Below are 21,857 nucleotides of genomic sequence, written 5' to 3'. Positions count from 1 at the left end.
GCTCGGAGAGCAGCTTAGAGCAGCTTTAATTTTGATTAATATCTCCTCCTGCCTTTAAAACCATCTAGGCACGACTCCCTGCCCAGCCAGGCTTGTTAAAATCATAAATCAATCCATTCCCTTCCCTCCAGACGCTCCAAGACCTTTCCAGTTGCAGCCATCCAGCTCCTGCTGCCACGGACTTTTATTTACTGGGTTTGCTCTGCCTCTGCGGAGAGGAAAATCCACTCATCAAAGCCCAAAAAACCCTGGAATTTGGATTTATTGTAAAGGAATTTAAGTTATCTGATGAGGGCGGGACACTTTGGACAGCTCTGTCCAGGCTGGGAGCAAAGAAAGTCACCTCAGGGTTCATTTCCTGAGATTTTGCCCATCCTTGAAATGTGCTTAGGAGGAAAAACACACACCTGGATGTGTGCTCACCTATTTATCTGATAAAAGTTCCCTCAGCTTTAATCACCAGCCAGTTCAGGCCCTCAAAATCCCATTCCAGAGCCCCAAACCAGCCCCTTTAATCCCTTCTTGATGCTCAGAGTCCTTCCCATCCCATTCCCAGCCCATCCACTCAGCCCTGGGGGAGAAATCAGCCAGGAAATTATGGGTGGGGATGGCAAAAATACCCAGGGAATTGTGGTTCTTTTAATTTTGGGGGGTTTTATTCCCTTTTCTGGAAGAGATTTGGGGTTTAGATTTTGGGTTGTTCCCCCCCAGGTTGGGGTTTGGGGAAAGGGGATCCCAGTTTGGCCACGCTGCAGATGCTCTGTGGGGCTTTGGGACCCGCAGCCCCCCAAAAGGAGAGGGGGACCCTTTTAGGGCAGAAATCTCCAAACTGGGAGTCTCCCACCATCTCTTTGAAGTCTCTTTGCAAACCTGGCACGGGCAGGGATCAGCTAAAGCTGCTGCTCTGTAATCACAGATTCAAAGTTTGGTTGTCAGTTCTTCACTCCTCACCCCAAAGACTGAGTTTTCAGCCAGACTTTGATCAGTTCTCAGCCAGAAAAGGGAACTTTTGGTGTGTTTTGTGTGGATATTCACACTCTGGGCAGGCCCTTTGGGAAGGGAGGCATCACTCCCTCCTTTTCACCACCCTTCCCACTACTTTTGTGCCAGTTATTTTGGGACAACCCCACTGCAAACAAAAAAAAAATCCCTTAAAAATAATCCCTTTAAAATTTTTTTTTTTTTTTTTTTCCCTCAGTTGCAAAGAGATAAATTGAAAATTTATAAATATTTAATTCCAAATGCGCATCAGGGCAGGTGTGGGGGCAGCAAGGAGCTCTGGGGCAGAATGGAATCAGGGAATTCCAGACTGGCGGGGGCTGGAGGGGATTTTAAATGCCTTTAAATCCTTTAAATCCAATTTCATCCCACCTTTGCCATGGCAGGGACACCTCCCCTATCCCAGGCTGCTCCAAGCTGGCCTTGGACAGTTTTAGGGATGGGGAATTCTGTGCCAGCCCCTCCCCATTCCAACCACTTAAATCCAACACAAACAACCCCAAAAATCCAGAAATCCACCCAAAATCCATCAGGACCAAATTCCAGCAGGGGATGACAGCGCTGGGCACGGATTTTGTGTCAGACCCAAGGAATCACAGCAGTTTTACAGCTCCTGGTGCTCCAGACACAGAGCCATAAACTCAGGGCAGAATTCCAGAGGGATTTCTGCTCTCCCAAGCCACAGAGAATTTCTTTTCTGGGGTTTGGATGGTGTTTACCACCCTCAAAGCTGTGATGAATGATGCCTGCACACACTCAGTAAAATATCCTTTGTGCTCTCAGAGCTCCAAGAAAAAATCAGTTAAACAAAAAAAAAAAAAAAACCACACAAAAAAAAACCACAAAAAAACGCTAAAAATTTTAATAAATAATCCTGAGCAAAATATAATTAATCCATCAGGAGGTTCTGCAGGTGTGAGAGGATACCAGGTGCTTGTTTAGGGGGGGGATTCCTGCAGCACAGGTGAGATCCCAGCTGAAATCTTCTCATTTCCCAAGGGAATCCCAGCTCTGCAGAGCCACTACAAGAGGAAGAGGATGGAGAGGAGCAAGGAGATGCTGCTGGATAAGCAAAATCCCCTCTGCAAAGCAGGAAGCTTCAAGCAGGGGCAGGATTCCAGCTTTTTATGGGATGAAATCCAAGAAATCCAGGTTTTGGCGTGGATTTCCCCTCACAGAGCTCACCTGCAAACCCCCAGTGCTGGGGGAAGCATCCCAGCAGTGCATCTGGAGCTGCATTCATTCACCAGCACAAGCCGGAGCTGCCAGGAGAGCACCAAGGGCCCTTCATTCCCAAAAATATCAACTTTGAGAGGCTGAGAAACCTCTTCCAATCTCACGCTGGAAGAAAACGAGATATCCCAATCCCGCACATCCCAAATTCCCAGTTTATAATTTGAGTTATTCCTGTAGCACAGTCCTTTGCTAAACTTTCCTGATCCCAGTGCTGGAGAAATCCAGAGGGAGCAGCTGAGCGGGGCTGTGGGATGAAGCTGGAGCTGCTCTGAGGGAGAGGAGGGGCAGCTTCAGCCTCTCAGAGATCCCAACAGGAGGGGACAGCCAGGAGGGGACAGCCAGGAGAATTTGAGCTCTGTTTCCAGAGAACAGGGACAGGAGCAGAGGGAACAGCCTCAGGGTGGATTTTGGGAACTTTTATCCATGGAAAGGATGGCTTTTATCCATGGAAAAGCTGCCCAGGGCAGGGGGAAACTAAGATGGGGTCCAACCATCCCCAGCAGTGCCAAGGCCTGTGACGGTGCTCACAGGGGTCTCAGGCTGAGGGGAGAGACGAGGATCTGACTCCATGTTTCAGAAGGCTGATTTATTATTTTATGATATATATTACATTAAAACTATACTAAAAGAATAGAAGAAAGGATTTCATCAGAAGGCTAGCAAGGAATAGAAAAAGAAAGAATGATGACAAAGGTTTGTGGCTCAGACTCTCTGTCCGAGCCAGCTGACTGTGATTGGCCATTAATCAGAAACAACCCCATGAGACCAATCCCAGATGCACCTGTTGCATTCCACAGCAGCAGATAATCAATGTTTACATTTTGTTCCTGAGGCCTTGCAGCTTCTCAGGAGGAGAAGTCCTAAGGAAAGGATTTTTCATAGAAGATGTCTGTGACAAAGGCCACCCTGCTCTGTGTCCCCAGGTGCCACATCCACAGGGACTTAAATCCCTCCGGGGATGGGGACTCCAGCACTGCCTGCTCATCCCAGAATGGGTTGGGTTGGAAGGGACCTTAAATCCCATTTAATCCCACCCCTGTCATGGCAGGGACACCTTCCACCGTCCCAGGCTGCTCCATCCTGGCCTTGGACACTTCCAATGATCCAGGGGCAGCCACAGCTGCTCTGGGAATTCCATTCCAGCCCCTCCCCACCCTCCCAGCCAGGAATTCCTTCCCATTATCCCACCCAAACCAACTTTCTCTGAGATTAAAGGTATAAATACACAGAGGCTCCTCGAGCTGGAATGATAATTCCACCATTATCCAATGCTGAGGCCTGGAAAACCACGGAAATCCTGCAAAAGGGGAAACCACCAATTTGATTTTTAAGTTTGTTTAAAGCAGTTTTACCACTAAACAAGTAAACATTTCTAACTGAATAAATACTTTTTCACTTTAGTCAAGGAGCATTCAGTGGCTGTTGGCATAAATATTCAGTTATGGAAATGTTTGGATGGAAATAGATTTTTCCATGCCATAAATAAACATTGTCTGCAAGGAACACACTCCCAACAAGAGGCGTGAATTGGAGCCACTGGTGCCTCCTGCCAGCCCTTGGGGATGTTTTATTTAGAAGCACTTCAGCCTGATCCCATCTGCCTGGATTTTCCTGGCTGTTTATCCCACCAGATTGTTAAAAACTTGGAGCAGGATCATGGAATCATCGAGTTGGAAAAAAATCTTTGGGATCATCCAGTCCCAGCTGTGCCTGATCCCCACCTTGTCCCCAGCCCAGAGCTCTGAGTGTCACATCCAGGAATTCCTTGGGCACCTCCAGAGATGGGGATTCCAAACCTTCCTGGGCAGCCAATTCCAAGGCCTGAGCACCTTTTCCATGGGGAAATTTTTCCTGGAAAATTCTTCTGCTCAGCAGGTGCCAAACCCAGCACTGGGATGGGGAAAGTTTAGCAGAGAACTGTGCTAAAGGAATAAATCAGATTATATGAAGTGGGAATTTTGGATATGTGAGCATCACTGCAGTTCCAGCCTGGTGCTGGGAATCAGCAGGGAGAAATCCATGGGATTTACCCAAATCCATGGGAGTCACCCCAAATCCATAGGATTTTTCCAAGTCTCTGGTGCTGGATGCAGGAGATGCTTCCCTCAAGCTCAGCACAGCTTTTGGCCCCACAAAGTGACACCCAAATGTCCCCAAGTGAGTTTGACTCTCCTAAAATGAATTTATGGATAAAAGGCCCCGGGTCAGGAATATTCATGGTCCCAGTGAGGATGAGGAGAGCTCAGCAGGGGCTGGTGAAGAAGAAGGAGGAAATCAGGGATAATCTGAGCAGGGATAAAGAGCACCTGCCTCCTTTGGGTGGGATTTTAAACTTTTTCCCCAAAATGACAGAATGTGCAGGAGCAGAGCATGAGGGAAGGAAAGGGGAAAGGAAAGGGGAAAGGAAAGGGGAAAGGAAAGGGGAAAGGAAAGGGGAAAGGAAAGGGGAAAGGAAAGGGGAAAGGAAAGGGGAAAGGAAAGGGGAAAGGAAAGGGGAAAGGAAAGGGGAAAGGAAAGGGGAAAGGAAAGGGGAAAGGAAAGGGGAAAGGAAAGGGGAAAGGAAAGGGGAAAGGAAAGGGGAAAGGAAAGGAAAGCAACTGGAATTTTGCTTCCAGTCTCACACAGACTCAAGCAGGAGCAAGGAGAGCTCGGGTCTGCCCCAGTCCTTCTGTCCAGCAGCAAAGACACAAAATATTGGGATTTTTCAAAGGAAAGCAAGGACAGGGAATCCATGGGACAGATTCCTGCACGCTGGGATTCAGGGACACAGCAAGGAGAAGGAATCGCAGGCTGACGGTGCCATCTAGCTGCGGTTCCTGGAGCGGGAATGCCGCACTGCCCTCTGGCACCGGGAGCCATTCCCTGGCTCCTGTCCCTCCATCCCTTGTCCCCAGTCCCTCTGCAGCTCTCCTGGAGCCCCTTCAGGCCCTGCCAGGGGCTCTGAGCTCTCCCTGGAGCCTTCTCCTCTCCAGGGGAGCATTCCCAGCCCTCCAGTCTGGCTCCAGCCCTTGCTCTCCTCCAGGACAGGACTCAGTGCTGAGGTCACACCTCAGGTGCTGTGCCCAGCTCTGGCCCCTCAGTTTGGGAAGGACCTTGGGACACTGAGCACATCCAGAGGGGACAACGGGGCTGGAGAGGGAACACAAACCCTGTGAGGAAGCCCTGAGGGAGCTGGGGGTGCTCACCTGGAGAAAAGGAGGCTCGGGGCTGCCCCCATCACCCTCCACAGCTCCTGAAAGGTGCCTGTGCCCAGCTGGGGCTGGGCTCTTTCTGCAGGCACTGACACACCCAGAGCACACAGCCTGAGCTGCGCCAAGGGAAATACAGGCTGGATAGCAGGAAAAGGTTTTTACAGAAAGGGTGACAAAGTTCTGGAATGGCTGCCCAGGGGGGTGGTGCAGTCCCCATCCCTGGGTGTGTTTAACAAAGCCTGGATGTGGCACTGGGTGCCAGGGCTGAGTTGAGCTGTTGGGGCTGGGTTGGACTCCATGATCTCAAAGGTCTCTCCCAACCCAGTGATTCTGGGATTTTGTTACTTTAGAAGCATTTTTGTCACCCTTGATGGCCCTGGCCACATTTAATTCCCTCAGGGCTTTATCCTTCCCAATTCCTGTGTGCATGGATAAATTTCCTGTATCCTCTCAGGCTGCCTGGCCCTGCTTCCACCCTCTGGGGGTTTCTTCCTTTCCATGGTTGGGCTTGTCCCTTCCCCTCAGCATGGCTCTGGAATGCTGGACAGCCCTAAAACCATCATCACCCCAAGCCCTAATATCAGTGTCACCCCAAGCCCTAATATCAGCACCACTCCAAGCATGACCTGCAGCCTCCAAACCACCCCGGGTGGAGCTGGATCCCTGCAGGAATTCAGGAATGGCAGACTGGGAGGATCAGGCTGAAAGCTGGGGGTCGGTCTCTTTCTCCGGGCGATAACAGATAGAACAAGAGGACACAGTCTCAAGTTGTGTCAAGCGAGATGTAAGTTAGAATTAAGAAGCAAATATTTCACAGTAAGAGTGGTCAGATACTGGAATCATTTACCCAGTGAGGTGGTGGAGTCATCATCCCTTGAAGAATTCAAAAAAAGACTGGATGTGGCACTTGCTGCCATGATCTAGTGAACAGTTAGAACATCGGCTGGACTTGATGATCTTATAGGTCTCTTCCAGTCTTGAAAATTCTGTGATTCTGTGATTCTGTGAAAGCTCATCCCGAGCTCACAGCTGGGGAATTCCTGATCCAGGAGTTCGGGATCCACCTGGGAGAAGGGAAAGAGCCCCAAGATCTCCCCCAGGCTGGTCCCGTAAAGCCAGGAGGATTCCCAGCAGGAGTGGGACTGCTTTCCTCAGCTTTTCCAGCCTCGGGATGAGCTCAGAAGCCAAAGTTTTCCCCAAAACCTCTGAAATTCCCCCCAGAGCCTGTGACAAGCACAGATTTTATCTGGTGCGCAATCCAACGCAATTCAGTGGGGTTTCAGCCGTGCAAATCCCCCACAAACTCAATTCCAGCACTTGGAAACTCCTCTCTCCCAAAGCATCACTATCTTTTCCTTGGCTCCAAGCAGGACATTTTTTTTTTCCCTACAGGAAACCATTTATTAGTTGTTTATTATTAATGCAAAGTCCTTGAAGAGGATTTTGATTTCACCTGTTCTGTGGGGGAGTCAGCAGCTCTTTATAAATCACTTGGCATCCAAATCAGTTCCAGCTTCACATCCATGAACCTCCAGGGATTGGAGGCACCAGAAACAAAACGCAATTTTCACACTGAGCTCGGGAAATCCAAGCTTTTGGCACCTCATCTTCGTTGTATATTGGGCAATAAATACCTGGTTCAGGCAGCAATGAGGTAAAAAGGAATTACAGCTTGTCCTGCACCACTTTCTCCTCCGGCTGAAAAGCTGGGAGCAACACACCAGGGAAAAGGCAATTGGCATTTTGTAATTTTAAAAAATTAGGTGCCAACAGAGGTATTGGGATGGTTACAAGGTAATTGAAAAACATATTTTAGCTTTGGTTTCAATAGGGATTTGCCTTGCAATTACCATCCCCGACTATTTGCTTTATTCTTGTTTTCCACAATGAGAAAAACGTTCTGGCAGAAATTTGGGGCCCATTTCCTCAGGGCAGCACAGGGAAAATTATCCCAAATCCCTTTTGCCATCAGGAAGGAGCTTTGCTCAGGAAAAAGGGACAAATATCCACAACTCCCTCCCTGCCAGGCTTGAACAGGTCTTAGAACCCAAAAAATCCCAATCCTGCTGCCACTTCCAAGGCTCTCAGTGGTGCCCAGCATGGAGCATCCTCCTGTGTGCATCATGTAGGGAAAAACTCGGATTTCCCCCTGGGAAGTGCCTCAGGCACCGAGAGGCAGCAGGAGAAGTTGGACAGAGCAGTGGGAGCTGCACAGACCCTCCCATCACAGTCTGCATCCTCACTGATTTTGTGTTCTCCTGAAATTTTACGTCTTAGTTAAAACCCCCCGAGAAATTCAGTATTTTGGTTAAAAACACAATGAGGGTTTTGGGTTTTTTTCAGAACCACACTGAAGCCAAACAAGCACATCCCACAGGACTCCCCTCCCTCTGTACATCAACAAAAACTGGGCAGAGGGGAACGCCCAACACCACCAGAGCAACTGAATATTTTTATTTTTTAGTGTAGAACCTTCACACTGAAGCATCTTCAGGTAAGAACCAGGATTTAACCATTTCTCACTCAAAAAAAGAGCCCCGACCACTTCTTGGTGAGGAAAGCCAACCCCTCCCCAGGGCTCCCAGATGATGCCAAATCCTCACCCCTGTGCCAACATGGAAGGAGCTGCTTCCTCACCATCCAGTGCCCCGTGCTCCTGCCCAGGGCAGGGGACTGGAATGGGCTTTAAGGCCCCTTCCAGCCCAAACCATCCGAAATTCTGTGATAATCCCACAGCCCTACCAGCTTCTGCTATGGGCACACTTGAGTTTGCTCCCACTCCCTCCTCACACCTCATCTCATTGCCATAGCCAGGGGGACAGAACAAAGGCTCTGGGCATTCCCAAAGGATCTGCAGAGCACTCAGCTGGGAGGGAGCAGCACTTGGGACCCCAGGTGTGAGCAGAGCATTTACCTGCTCAGTCCCCTCACAGCAGTGCCACTGCATAACAGAAAAACACCCAGACACTCGGAATCCCAAACAACTTGGAATTCCAGACCCGTGGCACTTTGTGTGTCTTTACCTCACTCCCTCCACAGCAGCCGTGGCTGCCCCAGATCCCTGCAAGCGCCCCAGGCTGGTCAGGGCTTGGGGCAGCCCGGGATAGTGGAAGGTTGGGAAGCCGAGCAGAGCAGGGCAGCCACCCCCCACTCCAGGAGCAACCCTGTAGAAAGAACCCCCAGCGCCGCCAAAACCTGCACAGAAGGGAAACACGCACGGATCAGCTGGGTTAGGAGACCATTTATTAAATAAGATTGAGCCGAGACGCGGCAGATGTGTCAGGGAGGCCCTGGGACGCCCCCGGAGCTCCTGGGTGTCGCCTCATCCTCCCGGCGCTCAGTCCAGCTGCAAGAGAGCGAGAGACACGAGGGGAGTCAGCGGGATCGGGCACCCCCGAGCCCCTTCCCGCAGCCGCGGGGCTCACCTTGATGAAGCCGATGTCCTTGGCGTACTGGCGGAAGCACTGCCGGCACATGTTGAGCCCGTACTTGCGGATGAGGCCGTGGCGGTTGGAGCACACGCGGCTGTGAGGGAACAGAGAGAGGCGCGTGATGGCGGGGAATGGCGCGGAGAGGAAGGGGGAATGTGAGGGGAAAGAGGAGCGAGGCAGGGCGGTGAGATGGCAGCTACGACCCTAGGGGTGCAAGGGGCGGCACTGACCAAGAGCGAGAGCCCTGCCCGAACTTCCTGGGGTGGCTCCAGTAGAGCTGCTGGTGGCCCATGGCTGCGCGGTGCCGAGAGAAAGATGGCGGCGGCCGCCCGCCCTTATACCCCTCACGGCGCCTCCCGGCGTGCACCGCGCGGCTCCCGCTTCCCGCCCTGCGCCGCCGGAGCTGTGGGTGGGCCCGCTCCCCTCCGTGACGTCACGCCGTGGACGGGGCAGCTCGGCCCATTCAGTGACGTCAGAGGTGCTAAAGTTTGTGTTGCTAACGGAGCAGCCGCACATTGCCGGGCGTAGTGGCGCGCGCCTGTAATCCTAGCCATGGGGGAGGCTGAACCCTGACGGATTGCTTGAGGCCCGGGTTCGGGGCTGACGTGTGTGCTACGTGGGGCGCTGGAGTGGGCGCCCCATTCTCTAAACTCGATATTCTCGTGGTGACCCTGGGGCAGGGCATCTGGCTGTGGACGAGGCAGCCTGGGGCGGTCGGTGGAAAGGACCGCATTTGTGAAAAGCCACACCAGCAAGCCTTGGGCAATATAGTGAAACCGGGGTTCACTCCTTTTGCCACACACTACTAATAAATAACACACCCGAAATAGCCAACAAAAACCCCAAACACCCCTTTTCGCCCCAGAACACACAAACGCAACACACTGCCTCCTACTGAACAAAAAACGCAACAACACCACACCACTCATCTACACAATTCACTGCGCCGAGCAAATCTCAAACACCGATCGTGCTTTCTAATAATACATCTGCATAAACATTCAGCAAACGCCTCCCCGAGTTTGGTTGATTTTTTCTCCCAATGCCCCTTCATGTCCTCAAAGCAGCCTCATGGCGCCGACGCCAAGCTTGACCTAAGCCTTCCTGTCGCTTACCAAACCTCAGGTGCTGCTGTCACACCCGCCTGCCCTCAACTCCTGTCGCCTCAGCTTCCCATGTCCCCTCACCTCCTCTGTGTGTCCTCACCTCTCATGTGTACCCTCAACTCCTTTGTGTGTCCTCATTTCCTGTGTCCCCTCACCTCCCATGTCCCCTCAGACCCACCATCCCCTCATCCCCTCCATGTCCCCTCCCTCACACCTGCTGTCCCCTCCATGTCTTTACACAGAATTCCCTGGCCCTTCCTCTGCTCCCTCTTCCTCCTCACGCCATTCTCCCCTCTAAACCCTCTTTTCAATGCCAACACGTCACCACGTGTTTTATGCTTTACTTGATGTTTATGGAAAACTTTATATTTTATGTCATGCTTGGCCGTGATTGTGTATTAAGGTAGGCAGGAACTGGGGATTGGTTGGGCAGATTTATGTAAACTTTCGTGTATAAATAATTTTGCTTTTTATTCACGGGAACGCTTGATTTGTGGACAATTTTCACCGTGCACCCTGCACAGAATAAACGTCTCCTTTCTAAACCTGACTCGTTGCTCATGTTTAGAGTCCCTAAGATTCAGCAACACCTTCAGCTCCTCTGTGTCCTCCCTCAACTCTCCATGTCCCCTGACCCCCCCGTGTCCCTTCACACCCTCCATGTCCCCTCATCCCCCACATCCCCTCAAACCCACATGTCCTCTCAGCTCCTCCATGTCCATTCACAGCCCCGTGATCTTCACACCCCCATGCCCATTCACTTCCTCAGCATCCCCTCGTATCCTGAATGTCCCCTCACACTCTGTCCTCTCGTACGCCCATGTCTGCTCACTCCCACATCCTCTCAGGTCATCTATGTCCCCTCACACATTGTGTCCCCTTACACCCTCTGTCCCTTCGCGTGCGTGTCTCCTCACATCCCATGTCCCCTCACCTCCCGTGTCCTCTCACACCCCGTGTCCTCTCACACTCTGTCCCCTCACGCCCCGTGTCCCCTCACGCCCGGTGTCTCCTAATGCCCCGTGTCCCCTCACACTCTCTGTCCCCTCACACTCCGTGTCCCCTCACACTCTATGTCCCCTCACACTCTCTGTCCCCTCACACCCCGTGTCCCCTCACACCCCGTGTCCCCTCACACTCCGTGTCCTCTCACACTCTCTGTCCCCTCACGCCCCGTGTCCCCTCACGCCCGGTGTCTCCTAATGCCCCGTGTCCCCTCACACTCTCTGTCCCCTCACACTCCGTGTCCCCTCACACTCTATGTCCCCTCACACTCTCTGTCCCCTCACACTCCGTGTCCCCTCACACTCTCTGTCCCCTCACGCCCGCCGCCCCCGCCGCCTCTCTCTCCCTGTCCCGCCAAGCCGCACCGGCCGCCTCCAGCAGGAGGTGCCCGCGGCCGGCCCCGCGCGGACGGCGCCGCGCTGAGGGCCCGCGCTGAGGCTGCCCGCCGCTGCCGTTGCGGCCGCTGCCGCCGGTACCACCGGAGCCGCCGCCCTCCCTTCCCGCCCCGCGATCCCGCTCGCCGGGCGGCCCCGCGCCCCTCAGCGGGCGGCACCGGGCAGCGGCGGGCTGGCACCGCAGCGGGCAGGCAGCGCGGCGGGCGCCCGTGCGCGCTCAGCGCGGGAGGCCCCCGGCGGCGCCGCCCGCCGTGCGCGGGCCGGGGCCGGTGCCGGTACCGGGGCCGGGCCGGGATGCGGCTGCAGTGCGAGGTGGAGGTGCTCAGCCGGCTCCTGCCCACCTGCGGGCTGCGGGGCCGCGGCCGCGCCGCGCGGGCGCTGCTGTCGCTCGGGCGCCCTCCCGGCGCCGCCGGTGCCGGGATTTACCTCATGGTGTGCACGGCGCGGGACCGCGGCGGGGCTCGCTACAAGGTGGGGACGGCGGCGGGGGCCGGGACGCGGCGGGGGTGCCCCGGGGCGGCCGCTGAGCCCGCTGTGCCCGCAGGTGCAGCAGAACGTGGAGCGGCTCTTCACGCGCTTCGTGGAGGAGGGAAAGGCCACGGTGCGGCTGCGGGAGCCCGCGGTGGATCTGTGCCTCAGCAAGGTGGGACCGGCACCGGGAACGGGACCGGCGGCAGGGTCGCGGCTCACCGGGCTCTGACCCCCGCGGCAGGGCGGGAAGGGAGCTTAAATCCCACCCAGTGCCACCCTTGGGACACCTGCGCTGCCCCAGGCTGCTCCAACCCCAGTGCCCAGCCTGGCCTTGGGCACTGCCAGGGATCCAGGGGCAGCCACAGCTGCTCTGGCAATCCCAGCCCAGCCAGGAATTCCCAATTCCCAATCTCCCACCCATCCCTGCCCTCTGGCACTGGGAGCCATTCCCTCTTTTCTGGGTTCTGTTCTAACTCTCCTGAAGTTCATTCTCATGCTTTGCTTCACAGCTTCTTTAGAAAAAGCTTTTTTCAGCTCTCGGATGCAATGTTGGTGTTTGGCATTAAATCCTGTGTCTCCTCAGCTCAATTTAATTCCCATGAAATTGTTGTTCCCTACAGTTTTTCCCATGGAAAAAAAATTGAGAATCCTGTTGTTTTCGTGGACAAAACCATCGTTGTGCTCACCCGCACACGGAGCAGGGCACAGGCACCCTCTCCCCTTATTTCAAATACCTCTGTATTTATTCACAGTTCCCAGAGGATTTGTAGGGGTTTTAACAGCACTGAAGTCACCCAAAAAAACATGTATTGTCATGAAATTCTCGTGTCCTTTTCTTCTGTGCCTGTTGCAGGAATCTTTTGTAGCTCTATAGGAGAGAAAAGTAAGACAGGCTTTTTAAACCTCTGAGTTCTTACCTAAAGCTTTCAAGTCAGAGTGTGTAAATAAAAGCAAATCATGTTGATTGGTGGTTTATAAAATCCTTTTTCCTTTCTGATACCTGAATCTGAGGAAAGCAGCCTTAAATTTTATTAACCTGTTAAAGGTTAAATAGGAAGGGAGGACACCAAACCCAGTGATTTTTTTCCTGTTAGAAGCCAGTGTACTCTGTATTTTGGAAAAATTAAGGCTTTTGTATTAGATTCAGAAGAACTTCTGCTTCCTTTACTCTGAATTTTTCTGCTGAAGAGTGAGAAATCCAAAAGTTTCTCTCAAAATATTACAGGTTCCTCTTAAGCAACTCCAGAACCCAAATTTAAGATGTTTCGTCCCTTTTCCATACTTTTCTGCCAGATTTTTATTGCTTCATTACAGAAAAGCTCCTTAACTCTCAAATATGAACAAAAACTTGGTGGAGAAGGGATTTCCACAGACTGGAATATTGCTTTTGGGAAATCCCCCTGCTTGTGCTGTGCCAGGCTCTGGATTTGCTGCCCTGAGCCAGCTCAGGAGTGGGGTTGGGAAACATCAGAGCAGAAATAACAAATCCTGGCTGTTTCCTGGGGCTTGTTTCCCAGGTCTGAGCCTGCTCCCCTGGCTCCACCTCAGCTCCGATTTCCTCAGAGCTCTCACACTTGGGAGGCACCAACACAATTTAAACTCCTTTTCCAGCATTGTCTGTGTGGCTGAGACTTTGGGCTTGGGGCAGGAAATTTCATCCTGAGCTCTCCCAAGTAATTATTTGTTTTCTTCTTTTTTCTTTTGGTTTTTTTTTTTTTTTTCCAGGGTTTCTCAACAAGGGGTTTGGAGATGTCACATGGCCCCTAGGGAGGGCTTGTGGAGGGAATCGAGCTTTGTGCTTAAGAGCAAAGAAATCCTGCCTGTAACTTCATTCTGCTGTGCAATACTGATTTCATTTGGTTCTTACAGATCTGGAGGACTTTTTGGGCTTAATTCCCCTTTTAGTGATCTTGGAAATGCTGCAAATCAGCCTGGAATGAGGGAAATTCTGTAGCTAAATGTGTGTGTTAGACTGGCTGAGGTGATGAGGGCTGGTGGTCTCAGAGTCCCAGGCTGGTTTGGGACAGAAGGGACCTTAAACCCCTTCCCATCCCCCCCTTCCCCCTGTCCCAGGCTGCTCCAAGCCCCATCCAGCCGGGCCTGGGGCATTTCCAGGGACCCAGGGGCAGCCCCAGCTTCTCTGGATCACCTTGGGTACAAAGGTGTTTGTTGTGCATCCTCCCCACCGCTGGAAGGTGGCACAGCAGGAGTTGTGCTTGGAATGCCTAAGGAAAATTATCATTTTAGTTTACACATGCAGTTAAGTTTGACCTTTAATGTCTTTATTTCTCCCACATTTCCATCCAGGATTATCTCAAATGTTTTTGTTTTCTTGTGCCGGGTGCTTGCGGCACATTGTGTACTCCAGTTCTGAACCCTCTCAGATTTGGCCTCATCAAAGACATTTAGGAGCAAAATTGTCTTGGAGGTGCAAAATGTGTCTCTGGGCTTGGGCAGGTGGCAGCTGGGAGCACAAGGACAACCTCTGGGCTCTGAGAACTCCAAGTTGTTTTTTTTCTTTTCCTCTCTGGTTGCAATGTGGATTTTGTTTTAGAATTCACTTTTCAGGTCAGTGCCTGTCAGGTGCACATCAGCTCGAGCAGAGACTTGCTGGAAGATCTAGAAGAGAAAGATTTGGTCACAAATGTCCCTAGAAGTGAATGAAATCAGTGCAACAGATGCATCAGAGCTTTCTGGGTCTTTATTTAAAATAAAAATCACTTGATACTCTGATATTGAGAGTTGGTGGGAGCCTTCGATGGCTCCCCACTGCCAGAGGGAATATGGGATGGGATATTGGGAATTGTTCCCTAAGAGGGTGGGGAGGGGCTGGGCTGGGATTGCCAGAGCAGCTGTGGCTGCCCCTGGAGCCCTGGCAGTGCCCAAGGCCAGGCTGGATGGGTTTGGAGCAGCCTGGGACAGTGGGAGGTGTCCCTGCCATGGCAGGGGGTTGAAGAGGATGGGATTTAGGATCCCTTCCAACCCAGGCTGTCCTGGGATTCTACTGCCAAACTGTTGTATCCCAACTGAAGCATTACTTAGTCATTGCAAAGGATTTGCCTCTTGCCTGCTGCTGGCACAGCCAGAGCTGTGTGTGGCCACTTCACCTGCCTTGAAGCTTCACCTTCCTTTTGCTGAATTCAACCCCAGCTTCCCTCCTTTCTTTCCTAGAAACTTCCAGGAATTATTGCCTCAGGGTTTAGAGCTCTGACTTCCCCACGTGTGTTTGTAACAGCCCTTTATCCTGGTGGATTTCTGGGATCTCCCAGTGCATTGGGGGTTTTTTCTGTACTTCATTTCCAGCTGTGGATTTGGTGCTTTGTTCCTTCCCTGGGTGCTGCAGCACAGTCAGACCAGGACTGTTCATAACAGAGCTGTTCCCCCTCCCATCCCACTGCCCTGCAGAGTGACACCCACAGAACAGCTCAGAGAGTGTTAACAACCAGGATAATGAACTTTTAACTCCGGCCTTGTGTTCCCCTGCAGGCAAATGTGATCAATTTAAAGACTTTCCTTTCAGCCGTGAGACTGGCTCACCAAGGCAACGACAGCGGTGTCCTCCCTCTCTCACCTCTGGTCCCAGCAAAGAACTCCGACGTGGAGAAGCCCAAAACCAAAATGATCATCACTTCCAGGAGGGATTATCCCCTCACCAAGAGCTTCCCCTTCTCCCTGGAGCACCTGCAGACCTCGTACTGCAAGCTGGCCAGGATCGACAGCAGGGTGCTGAGCCTGCGGCGGCTGCGCAAGCTGGACCTGAGCCACAACCACATCAAGCAGCTGCCGGCCACGCTGGGGGACCTGGCGTTCCTGCAGGAGCTCGACCTGCACGACAACCACCTGGAGGCCTTCAGCGGGGCCCTGTGCAGCTCGGGCCTGCAGAAATCCCTGCAGCTGCTGGACCTGAGCCAGAACCAGATCCAGGCGCTGCCGCTGGAGTTCTGCCAGCTGCGGGGCCTGGTGCAGCTGCGGCTGGACGACAACGCCCTGCTGCGCCTGCCCTGCCGCATCGGGCAGCTGAGCCGCCTGCGCTTCCTGTCGGCCGCGCGCAACAAGCTGCCCTTCCTGCCCTGGGACTTCAGGAACCTCTCCCTGGAGAACCTGGACCTCTTTGGGAACCCCTTTGAGCAGCCCAACCCGCTGGTGCCCAACATCCAGCTGAAGATCCCCCTGACTCTGCTGGAGTGTGCTGCCAGGGCCACGGTCAATCACAGGTAAGGGCAGGGAGGCGCAGCTGGCACAGCTCCTTCACACCCGCCTCCCTCACCTGGTTCCCTCCTTTGCCCTCAGTGCCTGCTTTTGTTGGCATTACAGTGCAAGGGTTCCATAGTGGCAGAGTTCTGTACCTCCTTGATGTTTCCTGCAGGCAGCTCCTCTAGCACTGGCTCTTCCTTGTCCTCACAGTGGCCAGCTGACTCCAGTCCCCTCAGCCAACCAATCCACTCTTTTATAACACTCTTCTTATTGGCTACAGCCATGGCCTGTTTACATCACATCTGCTCCTAATATTTAATAATTAACCCTCTTTAGGGGGTAAGATTACTTTCTATACTACCTTTATTTACTTATATTCTATCCCTCTACATGCTTTCACACCTATTAACTTCATAACATGAAAATTCCTTTGAATTCCCCTTGTCAAGTCATCAGGATAATTGGTGCCTTTGGAAGCATTTAAGGAAAGGCAGAGATTGAAGTGTTTTCATCCAGCAAAGGGGGATGAACAGAATATTTTTGGCCAACTTTGGGAAAAGAGAATCAATTCTACAGCCCTGAGCCACTTTTTCTGCAGGCTTTCCCCTGCCATAAGTTTTCCTTAAGCTCCTCATTTCCCTTGGTGTTGGAGTGAAGGTGTTCTGACTTATTCAGAGAGCCCAGCTCTGAGGTAATTTAAAAAATATGATTTCACCAAGTGAATCCCACCCTCCCAGGCTGCTGTTTGTTATCAGCTCCCTCCTCTCTCCCCACCCCTGATCTCTCGTGTCCCAGGAGCCTCCAGGTGCCAGCAGCTGCTGCTCCCACCCTGCTCTGGGTGGGAAGGGAGCACAAAGACAGAAATTTGGCACAGAAAGGGGGAGAGAGGCTGGAAGTGTCCCTGATCTGCACCCTGTGCCCATTCCTGCCTTGAGGGCGGGCAGTGCCCATAAACCCGGGGTAATTGTGCAGAAATTTGCACCAGAGGCATCCACAGGCACACCCTGAAGGGAGCTGAGCCACCACATGTTCTGGGCCAAATCACTGCTGATTTTATAATTAACCCCCACGTGTCTCCTTTCCCAACTCTATATAAATTGCAGCAGGTTTGATGGAAATATTAAGGCATTTTTCTACCTCTAGAAATCTCTCAGCACTGGTCAGATTTCAGTTACTGTAAAAACCTTGAGAAAGGGATGGAACAGAAGGAGAAAGTGCAAAAATAATGTTTGGAACAATCAGTCTTCATTCTGGGAAAGTACCAGAGTTCTTGCTTGTGCTTTTCCTAGAAAAAAAGGTGTTCTGAAATTAAGGTGGTGGAAAAGAAAACCCAGAGGAATTTTAGCTGCGTGGAAAGATTTGGGCATGTGTAGGTGGAGGCAGGATGCGAGTCAGGGGGATCTGTGCTGAGTTTGGGGTGCCAGCTGGGCCCTGCTGAGCCCCACACTTCAGCACCCCGAGAGAATTCCTCAGGGAATGACTGACTCTGTACCCCGAGCTCCACACTGCTGCTCTGTGACTGCCAGAGGAGCAATTCCCTTTCCCAGCTCTGGATGTCATTGCTGGCACGAGGGATGGAGAGAGCTGTGGAGCAGGAGAGCTTTTCATTCCCTGCCTGCAGGACTGCAAAAGGCTCAGTTATCTCCTGCTTTCTCTGAGTTGTGTTTAACACTGCTACTCCTCGGTGTAAGGGGGAGGAGTACATGGTGGGTGCTGTGTCAGGCCAGGGTGAGACAGAGGGTGTGAGGGAAGAACAGAATGTGCCCAATTGTCTCATTATTCTTAATCTTCCTTTAATTCTCTAATTCTCATTACTCCTAATCTCTCTAATTCCCTAGCTGGCTGTGGCCCAGGCTGCCAGCATTGCTGGGAGCTCCCTGTTGGTGTCTCCTGGAGTTCATGGCCTTAGGGCTGCCTTGGGAAGGGGCATTTCAGTCCTCAAATTGGAAATTTCATTCCTGAAATCTCAGGAAGTGGCATTTCAGTCCCAAATCTCTGGTTTTCCATGTCTGTGTGATGCCTGGAGAGGCTCCCTGGAACAGAGGCTGGACAGAGTTAATGAATAAAGCAGGGATTTATTAAAAGGTATTCACAGGATCCACCTTGGGCAGCACAAGAGCCCAGCCTGGGCTGCACCCAAGATGGACCCTGAGTCACAAGTTTTCACACCTTTATAAGTTTTGGTCCATTTCCATATTGGGATTAAAATTGCCCAGTCACAGCTCCAGGTTTTGCAGTCCCACCCTCCCAGGCTGCTCTCCTCAATTCCCTGGTTTTACACTTTTTGGGGCCGGAGCTGCAGCAGTGCCCTTGGTTCTGGGGCTGGAAAAGGATTGAGAGTGCCTGAGGAGAGGAAAGGATTGTTCTGTGTGCCTGAGGAGAGGAAAGGATTGTTCTGTGTGCCTGAGGAGAGGGAAAGGATTGTTCTGTGTGCCTGAGGAGAGGAAAGGATTGTTCTGTGGGGCTGAGGAGAGGAAAGGATTGTTCTGTGGGGCTGAGGAGAGGAAAGGATTGTTCTGTGTGCCTGAGCTGTGAGGAGAGCTGCTAACACCTTATATGAAGTTCAGAGTTACAGCTGTGTGTGTGTATGTTACTGACATTTTATGAAAAATCCCTTTGCCAGGATTTTTCTTCTGAGAAGCTGAGAAGCCTCAGAAAATAAATGCAAACAATAATTATCTGATTGCTTAGAATATGGTTTGGAGGTTGCTCACCAACAGGTGCATCTTTGATTGGTTCAGTGTGAACTGTTTTTAATTAATAACCAATCCCAGTCCAGCTGTGTCAGGACTCTGGTCAGTCATAGGGTTTTTATTATCATTCTTGTCTAGCTTCTGATGCCTCCTTTTTCTTTCTTTAGTATAGATTTGGTATACCATTTTCATATCATAAAACACAATATAACATAATATAACATAGTATAATATAGTATAACATAATGTAACAATATAACATAATACAAATATAATACATAATATAATATACAATACAAATATAAACCATAATATAACATAATACAATGTAGCACAATATAACACAATATAACATAACAGAATATATTGTAATATATTATAACGTAATATAACATAACAGATATATAATATAATAGATATATAATATAATAGATATATAATATAATAGATATATAATATAATAGATATATAATATAATAGATATATAATATAATAGATATATAATATAATATAATATAATATAATATAATATAATATAATATAATATAATATAATATATAATATATCAGCCTTCTGAGAACTTGGAGTCAATTCTCATCTCTCACCTCGTCCTGAGGACCTCACAATGCCTCAACAATTAATAACCACATGCATATATATATTTATTTTTTATATATGTATATAAATACATATATAAAAAAATATGTGTGTGTGTATACACATATTTATGTGTATATATATATGCATATATATAATATATATTTGCATATATTTATGTATTTATATAGATATAAATATATATTTTATATAAATATATATATATACACTCACCAATGCAGTGCAGAGTCTGGAAAACATGAAGTCTGGAACTGAAGGCATTGTGTGCCCTGGGAATGGCAGGTGCCTGTGTCTGTGCCTGCCTTTGGGTGACACAGCCCCCTGTGTGCCAGGTGTCTGTCCCTGCCTTTGGGTGACACAGCCGCCTCTGTGCCAGGTGCCTGTGTCTGTGCCTGCCTTTGGGTGACACAGCCCCCTGTGTGCCAGGTGCCTGTGTCTGTCCCTGCCTTTGGGTGACACAGCTCTCTCTGTGCCAGGTGTCTGTCCCTGCCTTTGGGTGACACAGCCCTCTGTGTGCCAGGTGCCTGTGTCTGTGCCTGCCTTTGGGTGACACAGCTCCTTGTGTGCCAGGTGTCTGTGCCTGCCTTTGGGTGACACAGCCCCCTGTGTGCCAGGTGCCTGTGTCTGTCCCTGCCTTTGGGTGACACAGCTCTCTCTGTGCCAGGTGCCTGTGTCTGTCCCTGCCTTTGGGTGACACAGCCCCCTCTGTGCCAGGTGCCTGTGTCTGTGCCTGCCTTTGGGTGACACAGCCCCCTCTGTGCCCATCTCACCCTGTCTCTCCCCGCCCCACAGGATCCCTTATGGCTGCCACCTGCTCCCTTCCCACCTGTGCAAGGACCTGGAGGTGGCCAAGACGTGTCGCTGCGGGAGCGCCTGCCTGAGCAGCTTCATCCAGATCACGGTGACCATGAACCTGCACCACGTGGCGCACACCGTGGTGCTCGTGGACAACATGGGCGGCACCGACGCGCCCGTGCTCTGCTACTTCTGCTCCCTGCACTGCTACTCCCAGTTCCTGGACAGGCACCTCCAGAGCCACGGCTGACGCGGCCAGGACGGGCTGGCACTGGCCAGGACGGGCTGCGGGGCACGGGGGAGCCTGGAGGTGTCACCTGCGGTGTCACCGGAGCTCCCGACGGGGACAAATCCCTCTGGGAGGGAGCGAGGGGACGTGGCCTGGTCTGGCTCTTCTCCTCCTTGGAGAGAGAGGGGACACAGCCTGGCCTGGCCTTGCTTTTGTCCCCCTGGGAGGCAGGGGACACGGCCTGACCTTCTCCCCCTCTGGAGACAGATCCCTCTGGGAGGGAGGGGACACAGCCTGGCCTGGCCTGGCCTGGCTCTTCTCCTTCTCTGGAAGGGAGGGGACACATCCTGACCTCCTCCCCCTCTGAGAGGGAGGGGACATGGCCTGATGTGGCCTGGCCTGATCTCCTCCCCCTCTGGAATCTCCTCTGCCTGTAGCACCAAGCAGAGTTGAGCTGGAGAGAACCTCCCTTGGAATGTATTTCCCTTTTCCTGTGTGCTCTGGGTTTGTGGGTTTGTGGGTAGGTGCTTCCTTCTTGGAAGGACAAAGGGAATTTGAGTTTATCCCAGATTTCCCCATGTGAGCTCTGCCAGGCCAGCACTGCACTCCCCTCCTGCCAGTGGAGGAGAAATCCCATCCAGAGCAGTTGTGGAATCCCAGGTGCTTCTTTTTTATAAAGGTTCTGTTACAACATTCCCACTCGGAGCAGGGACCAGCATTGCTGGGTTTTTACCAGAGCAAACGTTTGTTTTTGGGGTTTCTCTCTTTGTGATACCAGAAATGTCTTTTTTCTAAATACATGCCTGAAACTTTGTTTCTTAATCCTCCTGTTTTAACCATTCTGGAATTTGTTTCACTGTGTTGACTGATTAAATTTTGAAAGCCTTCCATGCACGTGTGGATTGTGTTTTATCTGAGGGGTTTTCATCCAGTCTATTCCAGGAAGACATCAAAATGTTGAGCACATCCAACAATTCTTTTATTTCCTGTCTTGTCAGCTGCTCCATGACTGGGAGATGGGAACAGCAGGGAACAAACACTTGTGTCTAGAATTAATTAATCTCAATTTTTTAATTCTTACCATTCAAGAACAGGTTCATAATCCTAAACTTTCAAATCTAGAATTATTTTATTTGGAGAAGTTTTTAGGAATCCCATTCCCTGGAAGGTGTGATGGCTTGGAGCACACTGAGTGCCAGCTGGGGGAGGTTTAGTTTGGATTTTGGGAAAATTTCTCCAAGGAGAGGGGTTTGGCACAGGGCACTGATGGAGTGCCCATCCCTGCAGGGATCTGGGATGGTTTCCTTACCTTGTTCTTGCAATTCTAGAATTATTTTACTCTTACATTAGTGTTGAACACTTTGGAGTCATTCTAAACTTGCGATTCTAGAATTAATTAATCTGAATTTTTTAATTCTTACCATTCAAGAATGGTTCATAGCACTAATCCTTCAAATCTAGAATTATTTTATTCTGTAAATCTCAGGGTTTTTT

The 21,857-nt window shown here is 51.1% G+C and overlaps 2 protein-coding genes and 1 long non-coding RNA gene across 3 annotated transcripts; 1 reads left to right on the top strand and 2 right to left on the bottom strand.

Annotated features, from left to right (window-relative positions):
- Positions 1–8,652: 8,652 nt before the first annotated feature.
- On the bottom strand, positions 8,653–9,235 carry RPS29 (ribosomal protein S29). The gene is made up of 3 exons (XM_059474933.1): positions 9,088–9,235; positions 8,852–8,951; positions 8,653–8,772 (listed from the first exon to the last, which is right to left on the bottom strand). Exons 1-3 carry the CDS (start codon positions 9,147–9,149, stop codon positions 8,764–8,766), a joined length of 171 nt encoding a protein of 56 aa, XP_059330916.1. The 5' UTR covers positions 9,150–9,235; the 3' UTR covers positions 8,653–8,763.
- A 2,396-nt stretch (positions 9,236–11,631) lies between these two features.
- LRR1 (leucine rich repeat protein 1) lies at positions 11,632–21,253 on the top strand. The gene is made up of 4 exons (XM_059475349.1): positions 11,632–11,834; positions 11,908–12,006; positions 15,321–16,048; positions 20,132–21,253. Exons 1-4 carry the CDS (start codon positions 11,658–11,660, stop codon positions 20,382–20,384), a joined length of 1,257 nt encoding a protein of 418 aa, XP_059331332.1. The 5' UTR covers positions 11,632–11,657; the 3' UTR covers positions 20,385–21,253.
- LOC132075143 (uncharacterized) lies at positions 14,090–16,260 on the bottom strand. Its single transcript, XR_009418719.1, has 2 exons — positions 16,181–16,260; positions 14,090–14,453 (listed from the first exon to the last, which is right to left on the bottom strand). It is a non-coding gene; the product is annotated as an uncharacterized LOC132075143 (long non-coding RNA).
- Positions 21,254–21,857: the final 604 nt, after the last annotated feature.

Source organism: Ammospiza nelsoni, chromosome 6 (assembly GCF_027579445.1).
Source record: "Ammospiza nelsoni isolate bAmmNel1 chromosome 6, bAmmNel1.pri, whole genome shotgun sequence".
Classification (NCBI taxonomy): domain Eukaryota; kingdom Metazoa; phylum Chordata; class Aves; order Passeriformes; family Passerellidae; genus Ammospiza; species Ammospiza nelsoni.
This window is presented reverse-complemented; position numbering and strand designations above follow the sequence as displayed.